Here is a 12,793-nt window from a genome sequence, read left to right as displayed (position 1 = left end):
ATACTGGCACATCATAATGCATTTAATTACTCTACTTGTAGACATTTAATGACTCTTTTCTACGTTGATAAATAGCATTATAATCAACGATGCTATTTTCATCTGACCATTTTCTTATTACAGATTCTGGGAGGTAATTATAGGGTTAAAGTCTTTGAACATTTTAAAGACTCTTGTTATATATTGTCCAATGAATGTTCAGAGAAATTATGCCAATTTATAATTTCACCACTAGCGTTTGAAAGCTAATATCACATAACTCCCCAAACATGTATGTTGTTAGTTGCTATGGAGTTGATTCTGACTTATAGAGACACCATGTATGCAAAGTAAAATGTCTACAGAGAGTTTTCCAGGTTGTTCCCTTTTGGAAGAAGATCACCAGGCCTATTTTCCAAGGCACCTTTGGGTGGGTTTGAACTTCCAAACTTTCAGCTAGTAGTCTAGTGTTTAAACCACTTATACCTCCCAATGGCTCATGGATACTCACTTAAAAAAAATAATGTCAATTTAATAGGTAGAAAATTATAGTTCATGTTGTATTTGACATTTCTTTTGTCTTCAATTTTTTACCTGATTATAAAGTAGCAGAGACTGATTGCAGAAAAGCGTTTTAAAAATACACATATATCATGGAAAAGGAGCTCTGGTAGCATAGTGGTTACGAATCGGGCTGCTAACCTCAAGGTCAGCAGTTCGAAACTACCAGCGGTTCCTCAGGAGAAAGATGAGGCTTTCTGCTTCCATAAAGATTTACAGCCTCGGAAACCCTGTGCAGGGTCACTTTGAGTTGGAACCAACTCCACGGTACTTAACAACAACAACAACATCATGGAAAACTAAAACTACCTGTAATCCAGGTATTAAAATACCACTTAACTTTGAAGAACAATTTTTTCAGTCTTCTTGCTGTGAGTATACTAAAATATACAAATGATATTTATAGTGTTGAGGGCATATGGATCACAGTTTTGTATCTAAATTTGTATTTAATGTTATATACATTTTGACTACTTTTCTGTTATCAAATATTCTCCTAAGCAGTATTTTTATTAGTTGCCAAATATTCTATCTTAAGGTTGGCAGTTCAAACCTAGTAGCTGCTCCTCGTAAACCCTATATAGGGGCATTATGAATCAGAACCAACTCCATGGCACTTAACAACAACAAAAATCAATGTACATAAATTATTAATAAGTCCTGTTTATTTGGCATGTATTGTTCAATTGCAATACAAATTGTTGTTTAAAATCTTTGACTACATTTATTTCAATAGAATCATAACCAGAAGCAAAATTATGAAATTTTGAATTTAACTGCTATGGATGGTTTAAAGCTTTTTGGTTAACATTGCTCTGTTGTTCCTGACATGCTTGTTCCAGTTGTGTAGCAGGATCATGTACTTCACTCTTCTCAGCTTATTATTTTTCTATTGTTTTATTTCAATTGTTCGTATTTTGTATTTTTGTAACTTTATTTTACTTAATATTTGTATTTCTTCTTCTTTGGTTTCAATGAACATGTCTTTTGCATGCTTTTTCCCCCCTTTAGAACTAATATACTGGCGAATTAAGCATCCTTTCCCCAAGGATCTGTTATCTATTTGTACAAAGCCTAGAAGAATAACTCAACTGCAAGCCACCCGGGTCACTATTATTAAAATTAATAGTTTAATCACCTATGGCTCTTAGTGATAAAAGCTATGTTTTCCCATGCTCCTAAATATGTATACCTGATTACATTAGCTAATATTTGTAAAGGAGTTTACAATTCATAAAAGTCTTTAGCATCCATCTCACTACTGCACCTGTGAGGCAGACAAAAAGTGCCATTATTTTAGGAATGTGTCTGTATAGGAGAGCTCTTACTTAGGTCAACAACTACTGGATAATAAAGCCAACTGCTACTGGAGAATAAAGCCAACATGCGGACCAAATCTTCAATTCCTAAGTCCCACACTTTTAATTCAGTCACATTACCAATGTTTCCAGTATCCAGAAACATGAAATCAGGAGGTAAAAAGTTATGGGCTAATGTGAACGGTGCTGGTAGCAAATGGATGTACTGTATTGCTAAGAGACTGACTGACATTTGTTGTTGTTGTTATTATGTGCCGTCGAGGTTGAGTCAGTTCCGACTCATAGGGACCCTGTTTAGGGTTTCCAAGGGGGTCTGGTGAGTTAGAACTGCCGACCTTGTGGTTCAAACCGACCTTGAGGGTTGAGTGCTTACCCTATAGCACCACATGGGCTTTTAATTACAATCAACCATCGGTTTAAAAAAAAACTGTCCCATGTCTAAATATAAAAATGGGAGCAATATAAATGAGTCAGCTGCATTCTTATGCAGAACATTAACAAGTTTATGAACGAATGAAAAGCAATGGGAGTTAATAGCAAGAATAATATGCTCACTCATCTCAATAGTCCAAGCCATCTATCAGTGCCTTGGAGAGCTTCCAAAGGTATGCCCCAGCTTTCCCCCTACACGCGTATCATTCTCAGAAAACAAACAAAAAAAACCATTTTCAACCCCCAAAGGAAAATGGGAAGTTAGTTTTGTCTTTTATGTGTTCCTGAAGCCTGGAGGAAGATGCTAGGCGAGAAGGAAGCAGGAGGCAGGAATACGCCTGCACCTTTCTGGGACCCTACACCCACTGAAGGATTCCATCTGCCCCTGCTGCCTCTAGGGGCTGCACTGGTATTTACAAGTTTCAGGCTCGCCAATCGCCCGCTGCGCACGCGCGCAACACTTCGCCGTGCGCAACCTCCCTCCCTCGTCATCAGTACACCTGTCAGGTCATAAACCCCTTTTCACTGCGTCCGGCTCCTTCTCGGAGTTTCACGGTTGTCTCACGTTCTTTGCTGACGCGTCCAATCAACAGTCCCTCCCGCGCTACTTAGTCTCGCTCTCCCCTCCCCGTGTCCACCTAGTCCCGCCACTCTTGGGTACCTTCTTTGTGACTGGTGCGCGCACAGGTCACTCAGCGCGGCTGGGATAGACAGGCAGGAGTGGGCGGGAGGGTTAGGGAAGGGGCGGGGAGGCAGGGGCGGGACTCAGGTGCGGAGATCGCAGGCCTAGCAGGGTGGGGGCGGCAGCGGCGGCGAAGAGGGGGGTGACGCTGCGACGTCTGCAGCGCGAGGGTTCGCGCGTGAGCTGCGCGGGCGCAGGGCCTCGCTAGAGTGCTTTCCTGGCGGGCAAACAGGTCGTCGACGCCGGTTCCTGGCGGAGGGCGGGGAGAGCGAAGGTGTAGGTATCAGCAGCGTAGTCGACGGCGCCCCTGGCCATGGAAGAGACGCAGCCACTTACGCAGCTCGAGCTGCCGCTCTGCGACAGCCTCATGATCTGGGTGAGTGTGAGGGGCGCGGGGGCTCCGGAAAGCATTGCTCTCCCCAGGTGAGACACGGGAGTCGCCGGGCAGCTAGCTGTGCTGCGAACCCGCCGCCCTGCCTCGGCGCCTCCTTTCGCCCTTGACCGCTAGGGTGGCCAGTGCGATCCAGGGGCAGGGTCAGCGTGTGTTTGTGGGGGCGGGGGATGTAAAGGAAGCTCGGTGAAAGGGGAGGGGGACTGCGGAGGGTTTTAGCTAGAGGACCGACCTGGACCTGATTTCTAACAGCTGTGGCTGGACCGGTCATCGCCCATTCCCTTAACTTCCAGACACCCTTCTCCCCCTATCTTGTGCCCAATCCCCAGAATTTTTGGATCATCGATTTTCTCGCCTTCCATCTTCTGAATACAAAACACCAAACCCACTGCCTTCGAGTTCATACCGACCCATAGCGATCCTCTAGGGTAGAGTTGAATCGCCCCATAGGGTTGCCGAGGCTATATATCTTTAGAAAAGCAAACTACCAACTACCACATCTGTCTCCCACGGAGCCAGGATTAGAATCATTGACCTTTTGATTAGCAGCCATGCTTAACCACTGAGCCACTAGGACTCCGTATCTGCGAAATATAGTCCTTCTATAAGGGCCTTTCGTGTCACTTGGAATGGTGACCCCCCCCTCCCCCAAAAAAAAAAACCCTCCACCTCACCTCCAATCACCTTGTTCTGTTTGGAAAAATGTGATCAAAAGGGTGGCTGGTTCTTTTGGTTCCCGGAATCTTGCACCTCCAGTACTCCTGTTTGTCCCCTACACTCCCATACCGAAGAAAACGTTTATGAGATTAAGTTTCCTCATAGTTCTTGCCTGGGTGGGGGTCTCGGTTTTTCTTGTTCTCTCTGGCCCACCCTTTCTAAATGGACAGCATTTTCTATAAAGAAAAGAAATTGACATCTTAGTTTAGCCTTTAGGATGTCTATTAATTTTGTGTTCGATTTGGGCCTGCAGAATCTGTCCCCAAATTCTTCAGTATTGCTCTGAGCAAAATGATTCCTCACCACTTGGAGTTTCTCAGCAATCAGCGAGCTGCTGTTCAGGTGTGGTTCCTAACCCAAATTGGGCAAGGGTGGTGCTCCATACAGGGTACTGTAGATGTTCATCCCCAAACCAGTTGTTTAGATGTGTGTAGGGAAATGTGTGCTAAGTGGAATGTATACAGACTGGATCAGGAGGCGGTAATTTATTGCTTGTAATTCAAAAGAATGAGAGCTTGAGAAGGTTTATGAAAGTGCATGAAGTCTACTGGCAATAATTAAAATTTAAAGCAAGCTTTGGAGGTAAATAGCTTTTAAGTGGAATGTAAAAATCTAGGCTTTCTGAGTTAAAAGCAATTAGCTGTTATCTGTATTCTTATTTTAAATACTATTGAAGTTTACATGCTGTGTTTAAGACTGTCATGAAATAAGGCAACATTATTTTTAATGATCTGTTTTGTTAAAACCAGTGGCTAATTAAAGGATGTATCCTAATTTGTAACATTACTGGTCTTAATATCATCTGACTGAAGTAGTAAACCTAGTCTTTATGATGTCATGCGCTTACATGTGAGCTGGTGGAGAAGTACAATTCTTAATTATATTGCAATATTTTACAATAGTATGTGACTTTCTACTGGACACTGAGGATGACAGCTATCAGTAATAAACCATACAGCTTTCCATTTTGATCAGAATGGTAAATAGAAAAATACACAATTACAAAATAGAAAGCAAAAGTCTCATAAGCCAAAAAAGAAGGCATCCATCATAGGTACCAAAATATACCTGGCTGTTTGCTCCCTAGTCCTCTCTCAAACTGCTGCGCACTGGGAAGGGAAGGGCCGGGGACTGAATGACCATGAAGACTATTGTCTCCACAAATGCTGCTACAGCCAAATCCACTGTTCCCAGCGCTGAGATTAAGTACCTGGACAGTTCCTCTCACCTTTATCTTTGTTGTTAAATGCCCTCAAGTCGGTTCCGACCCATAGCGACCCTGTAGAAGGTTTCCAAGGAGCGACTGGTGAGCTTGAACCACCAACCTGGCAGTTTAAACTGACTTTGTAGTCTAGCTCATTAACCCACAGTGCCACACCAGGACTCCTACCTTTCTCTTAACCTTTAGTTTTCTGTACTTTCTTTGAGACTGAAACTCTTTCCTCCTTAGGCAAATAACTATCTCCTGTTTTATCTCTGGCTCTGACTCTAGACCTCATATTTGTCATCTTCTTTAGAACTTTGATCCATCATTTATCCCTTTTCTGTATTTGCAACTTTTTCTTCCCCTTTTCTATAAACGTTTGTGAAGACCCTGGGTAGTATAAATGTTTAAGGACTCGACTTCTGAGTGGTTGGAACCCACCCAGAGGTGCCTCAGAAGGTAGTTCTGGCAGTCTGCTCCTGAAAGGTCACACAGCCTTGGAAACCTGATAGAACAGTTCTACTCTGCATACATGGGGTCACCGTGATTTGGAATCGATTCAGTGACATAAATATGCTTAAATTTCCTTTATCTTCAGTGAAAAAACCAAGAACCAGAAGTCCCTCTTAAATCTACACTCTTTACTTTTTCCTTCAGTCAGGTTGTTGTATTCTCTTTTTACACTCACTTCATATATTTTCCTAGCTGTTGCATCCCATGCGCTCTTTAATGAACTTTTGTTCTCTAAGGCTTTCACTTAGCTACCAGTTTCTTAAATCCAAAAATCACAATATTGTCTGTATTGCACATAGTGGTTCCCTCTTGTAATTATCTTCTGTCTTCATTTCTTAGGCACCTTTCTCAACTTTTATTAAACTCTCTGGTTGATTCTTAGTCAACTTTGTAGGTGCAAGTATGCAACAACCCCTCACTCCAGCCATCCTGCGTGGACTTTCTCTTTCTTCAGGAAGCCTATCTTAGTTTATTTTTCTAAATACACAGGGACTTTTTTTACTTCTGTTTCTTCTACCTAAAAGATCTTCATTCTGGTTCTTCTGTGACTGGCTCTACTATTCAGGTCTTGGGTCAGATTTCGTCTTTCCATGACTGCCTGTACTTAATTAAGTAGTATCCCCCACCCCCTTATTACATTATAACATATTGTAACGTTGTGCCTGCGACAGTTAATACTTCCTGAAGTTATTGTATTTGCTCCCTGATCAGAGGCAGAGACCTTCTCTGCTTTTTTTCTGCTCCGTCCCCAGTTGTCTGGCACATGGTGTTGTTCTTAGAGAAGCCGTTGTCCTAGAGAAGCAAAGTCAGTGAAACTTGCCTATGTATGTGTGTGTGTTTGTATATGTCTATATGGTGATGGTGGTGATGTGCTGTGGAGTCAGTTCTGACTCATAGCGACCCTATATATAGTTTCCAAGGTTGTACATCTTTATGGGAGCAAAAAGCGTCATCTTTCTCCCGTGGAACTGTTGGTACTTTCAAACTGTTTCCCATGAAATAAAGCAACCCGACTGGTAACCAGTACGCTACCAGAGTGATATATATATATATAGTTGTTAAGTGCCGTCTAGTCGGTTCCAACTCATAGCAACTTTATATAGGGTTTCTGAGGAACAGCCGGTGAGTTTTAACTGTGACTTTGCAGTTCAAACCTTGAGGTTGAGTGCTTATCGATAACTATGGTGCCCCACCAGGACTACTCCATATATGTATGTGTATGTGCATATCTATATATGAATCCTGGTGTGGCGCTGTGGGTTAATATATATATATATATATATATATTAACACACACACACACACACACACACATACATACCTACCTATATATGAATCCTGGTATGGCGCTGTGGGTTAATGCAAGATTGATGGTTCCAAGTTCACCAAAAGCTCTTCGGAAACCCTATACAGGATCACTATGGGTCAGAACTCACTCACTGGATAGCACTTAACACAATATATATACATACACAAATGCACATGCACACGCACACACACACACACACAAGGAAGGAGCCCTGGTAGCGTAGTGGTTACGAATCGGGCTGCAAACCTTAAGGTCAGCAGTTCAAAACTACCAGCTGTTCATGGGAGCAAGATGAGAGGCTTTCTGCTCCCGTAAAGATTTACAGCCTCGAAAACCCTGTACAGGGTCTCTCTGAGTCGGAACCGACTCCATGGCACATAGCTATCACCATACATACAAGGAGCTCTGGTAGCGCAGTGGTTATGAATTGGGCTGTTAACCTGAAGGTCTGCAGTTCGAAACTACCAGTGGTTCCACGGTTTTATGAACCAAGATTGGCAGGCAGGCAAGTAGGTAACAGAGCAGCCCACTGACTCAAGTCCGAAGAACCAGAAGTTGGACGACAAGACAGCTACAAGATCCAGACCCAGCAGAAAAAAAGCAGGCTTTGCAAGAGTGTCCATTATATTAGAAGCAGATCACTCACCCGAGAAAACATCTTTTCAGTTGATTGACTGCTCATAGCCAATCATCATAGAGTTAACTACATTGTATTAGGTCTCACTATATGAATAACCACATTTCAACTGCCAAACCTCTGGGAATCCTGACCCAGTCAAGTTGACACAACTTAACTATCACAGCTGTCCAATTGGTTCTGACTCTTAACTGTCCTGTATATGGTTTCTGAGGAGCATCCGGTAGATTTGTATGTGCTATGGAGTCGGTTCCGATGTATAGCGACCCTGTACAGGGTTTCCGAGGCTGTAAATCTTTACGGGAGCAGAAAGCCTCATCTTTCTCCCGCGGAGCAGCTGGTAGTTTAAAACTGCTGACCGTGAGATTAGCAGCCCTATTCTTAACTGCTACAAGTAGTCCAATGTTTGTCCTAAATTGCCACACAAGGACTTCATGTCTAGCACATTGTTGTTGCTGTTAAGTGCCATCAAGTCAGTTCTGACCCATAGTGACCCTGTATAGGGTTTCCAAGGAGTGACTGGTGAGCTTCAACCAGCGACCTTAAGGTTTAAGCAACTGTGTAGTACAGCACATTAACGTGCAGTGCCACACCGGGTCTGTCTATAGTAGGTGTGTAATAAATATTTCAGTGAGTGAATGAGTAGACTCTCGTTTTGTACACTTTGTTTCATTCTGTCTAGGCTTATGGCTTACAATTTTCTAACAGACATTTCTAGCTTTAAATGCCCTTAAGTATAATGGCGTATAGAACTACTTACTTATTAGCATATTAATCAGTAACACTAATCTTCCATATATAGCACAAATTCAACTTTTTCAAAACAAAATTTAATATTTTGAATTACCTCTCTTGCCTTCCCTTTAAAAACTGGTTTGCCACTTTCTGTTTTTACTGTCTTATTGACTGACTGACACCACCTTCTCAGAAACTTGGAGTAATCTTTTTTTTTTTCAACTAGAATTTGATTTTTTTCTTTTGGGCTGGGCTTATAGTCAAACATTTACAAATTAAACAGTGAAAATAGGTTCCCTTATCCATTTCCCTCACATGAGTCGATCTTTGTAATTCAGCAGTTTCTTGAATATCTTTAGAGACATTGTATCCACACATCAACAGGTGTACATGTGCATTTTGGTTACACAAATGTTAACATACAATTTTAGAATTATACACTATCATTTGTGTACTTTGCTTTTTTTCCCCATTTAATGATATATTTTGGAGATTGTTTTAAATAACAGTTCGGCATTCCAGTAGATGAATATATCACAGGTTATTTAACCAGTTCTCTTTCTGGCAGACGTTAGATTTTAAGTCTTTTGCAATTACAGACAGTGCTACCAGCAGTGAATAACTTTGTACATAACCTCATTTTATACATGAGTGTCAGTCCTGGTGTGGCGCTGTGGGTTAATGCGCCAGACTGCAAAGCCATTTTAACTGCAAGGTTGACGGTTCAAGCTCACCAGTCACTCCTTGGAAACCCTATACAGGGTCGCTATGGGTCGGAACTGACTCCACGGCACTTAAGAACAACAACAACATCAATAGAATAAATTGACTGTTCAGGTAATATGTTTATTTTTATGATTGTTTACAAACGTATACCAATTTATAATCCTACCATTATTCACACACAAAAAGTTTATTGTACAATAGCTACTATGTGCCAGGAAATATGGTAATAAATAAGACAGACAAGGGCCCTGCCGTCTTGGAATTTAGTCTGTAAAAGGAGCTGGACCCTTATCATCTAGCAAGGGAGATAGATGTTATATAATGATTGTATACAAATAAATGTAAAATTACAACTTTTAATAGATGTTTTTTAAGAAAATTACAGGCTCTAAGAGGAACTTATGAATTGGGCTGCGAACCTTAAGGTCAGCAGTACAAAACTACCAGCCACTTCGTGGGAGAAAGATGAGGCTTTCTGCTCCCGTAAAGATTTACAGCCTTAGAAACCCTGTACAGGGTCGCTATGGGTTGGAACCGACTCAACGGCACTTAACAACAACAACAAAGAGGAACCATTAAGTAGCCCTAGTGACACTAACAGTTCTGGTGTGGCCCCGGAAGGTAAACACTGGAATGTAAGATGGGTTTGAACCACAAGGTTGGCAGTTCAAATTTACCACCTGCTCCTTGGAAACCCTGTACATGGTCGCTATGAGTCGGAACCGACTCGATGGCACTTCAGCAACAGCAGTGACACTAACAGGTAACTGAAAGGTTAGTGGTTTGAATTCACTCATCCACTCCACAGGAGAGAGAGTTCTCAAGATTCCTTTTAAAAAGAAATTATAGAAGGCAGGCTTGCAGAATATGCCCTTGGGTTGTTTAAATTATTATGTATTCCTGAATGTTTTTGTGTTAACACCCCCCCAAAAAAAAAAAAGAGGGACCATAAGCAAATACTGTGGCTAATGATGCACAGAGGAGATTGTAATCATTGCAATGAAACGATGGTGAAAAGCTGATATTCTCCCATGTAAACTGTCACTTAGTTCACAATAAAAACTTAAAAAAAAAAAAAAGCTATATAATAATTTTTAAAATATTTTTGAAAATATCAATCTGATTGTAGTGTGATGAGTAAGTAGAAGGAAGCAAAGATAGAAACCAAGAGAATAGTTACAAGGCTATTGGAGTAGTCCACAGAGACAGCAGCTAGGTTTGGTGTCACTGGATATGGTGCAAAGAAGATGGATTAAAGAGATACTTTAGACAGTCTAGTTATTGATTGGAAGTTGATGAGAGGAATGTATCTTGGATGATGCCTGGGTTTCTAGCATAAGGTACTGAGGTTGGAAACCTTGGTGAGGCGCCAGTGTTGAAGAGAAAATCATGAATGTCTGCCATATACATGAACCTATAGTAGAATGATGTGTATTTCCTTTTCTGTGAATCCTGTTCGCATTTTTAGTACAGTGTGTCCTCAAGTTACACTTTTCAAAACCAAACCCATTGCCCTGAAGTCGATTTCAACTCATAGCAACTCCGTAAGACAAGGTAGAACTGCATCATCGTGTTTACAAGGCTGTGCACCTTTACAGAAGCAAACAGCTGCATCTTTCTGCCATAGAGTGCCTGGTGAATTCATTCAGACTATTGACCTTTCTGGTTAGCAGCTAAGCACTTTAGCCATTGCACCAGCAGGCTCCTATTTAAGTTGTTCTTATTGATTATACTTCTTAAACTTCTCTCGTGTTGGTCTCTTCTCTCCTCTCATTGCTTCTGACTTACTTGCACTGACTACTGCGGTGGATTCCCTAGCCTTACTGGACTCCCTAGCTCTACTCTTAACCCATGCTAGTGCATCTATCACACTGCAGCCTTAGAGGGCTTGGCTAAATGAACATCTGACCATGCCACTCCCCATAATCACAGGTATATAGTGGTTTTCCAAATGTTCGTTTCTGATTTTAACTCCAGCCTCATACTGTTTCTCTACCCCCTACTCTTAGTAGTAGCTACAAGCTTGTACACTCTCACATTCTCAGATTTTTATACCAAGTTAACATTAATCTTTCTGTAGCTCCACAAATATGGCTAGATACTTGAACATTTATTTATATTTTATATATATTAACATTACAGATGTGTGTGTATGTATATATAACATTTTAACATTATACATGCTGTTCCCAAACATCTGGAATGCCATCTGCCCATTTGACTAATATAAGCTTCCGACTGATCCTTTCATCCTTCTAATCTCTATCCATGGAGCTTTCCCTTAATTCCTTAGGTAGACTGAGTCATCATCTTCCCTGTGTTCCCACTGTACTTTTCTGTTTTGTTTGCACATTTACTTTCCAATTAGATTTTAAATGACCTCTTTATCTTTGTATCCCCAGCACCTGTCACAGGACCTAAGTTTCATTAGGTACCCAATAAAGATTGGCTAGTACATGCATGGATTAGTAAATAAAAAAAGCTTTCAAATTCTTTTGTTTTCCTTTCCCTTTTAATGAAATGCAGCACACAAACAGTAAGTGCATATCATGTCCTAATCTTAAGATTTTGCTGTGTTTATGCTCATCACAAAGGTGCATTTCTAGCCTTCCCTTAAGACGAGACAACTGTTATTATTTCTATCATCAGTGACTAATTCATCCTCTTCTTTAAATGCAAGTAACTAAAACAGTAGCCCTGTATATAGCCTATTTTACTCACGATGTCTGTTGAAAGCTTTATTTTCAGTATATTAGTAGTTTGTTCATTGTTGTTTTTTTTTAAATTGTACATGTTTTCTCTGCCATGTGGAAGTAAAGCATTCCTGTGAAATCTTTCATCAGTCACAAAGGCATAAAGTTGAAGAAGCAGTCAGCATTAATTTATATAGGAAAAAATCTTGAGCATTCCAAGACCCCAAAAATAAGCTACCAAATCATACCAAACAGCACATAAAACCTAAAATAATACTAAGATACAGCACTCAAAACCATAGTTCATGGCTGTGGTGTTCTGATGCTGAGTTAGTTCTTGGGGAAGGAGCTGGCCTAAAACCACTCTTATTGCTCAGGCTGTGTGCTGCCCCTTTAGATGTTTGCTGCAAAACAAATGCTTAAATTCTAGTTTTGCTTTTCAATTTTTTTAGTAAAAGTAAAAATCCTCTTCAGATTTCTTTCACTTAGTGAAAACAGGTATTAATGTAGTTATTTCATAAAACTGACATGCTGTAAAGCAACTTAGAAAAACAGAGGACCACACCTGTATGTTGTTAGGTGCCGTGGAATTAGTTCTGACTCAAAGCAACCTGATGTACAAGAGAATGAAACACTGACCAGTTCTGTGCCATCCTCACAGTTGTGCTGTGTTTGAGCACATTGATGCAGTCATTGTGTCAATACATCTTGTTGAAGGTCTGCATCTTTTTCACTTACCATCTGCTTTAACCGTAGTCCTGATGTGGCGCTATAGGATAAGCACTGGACTGCAAAGTCAGTTTGAACTTCAAAGTCAGTGGTTCAAACTTACCAGTCGCTCCTTGGAAACCCTATACAGGGTCTCCATGAGTTGAAACCAATTCCTTGGCACTTA

At 41.0% G+C, this 12,793-nt stretch overlaps 1 protein-coding gene across 1 annotated transcript in view; it reads left to right on the top strand.

Annotated features, from left to right (window-relative positions):
• The first annotated feature begins 3,093 nt into the window (after window positions 1-3,093).
• The window catches only part of HOOK1 (hook microtubule-tethering protein 1), an 88,662-nt gene continuing 78,962 nt past the window's right edge, over window positions 3,094-12,793 (top strand). The window contains exon 1 of the mRNA XM_006862485.1: window positions 3,094-3,349. Within this exon, the coding sequence (XP_006862547.1) occupies window positions 3,287-3,349 (63 nt within the window). The 5' untranslated portion in view covers window positions 3,094-3,286. The remainder of the gene's footprint in view (window positions 3,350-12,793) is intronic.

This window comes from Chrysochloris asiatica, unplaced genomic scaffold (genome assembly GCF_000296735.1).
Source record: "Chrysochloris asiatica unplaced genomic scaffold, ChrAsi1.0 scaffold00048, whole genome shotgun sequence".
Lineage (NCBI taxonomy): Eukaryota > Metazoa > Chordata > Mammalia > Afrosoricida > Chrysochloridae > Chrysochloris > Chrysochloris asiatica.
The sequence above is the reverse complement of the archived record's forward strand: the minus strand, read 5'-3'. Positions and strand labels throughout refer to the sequence as shown.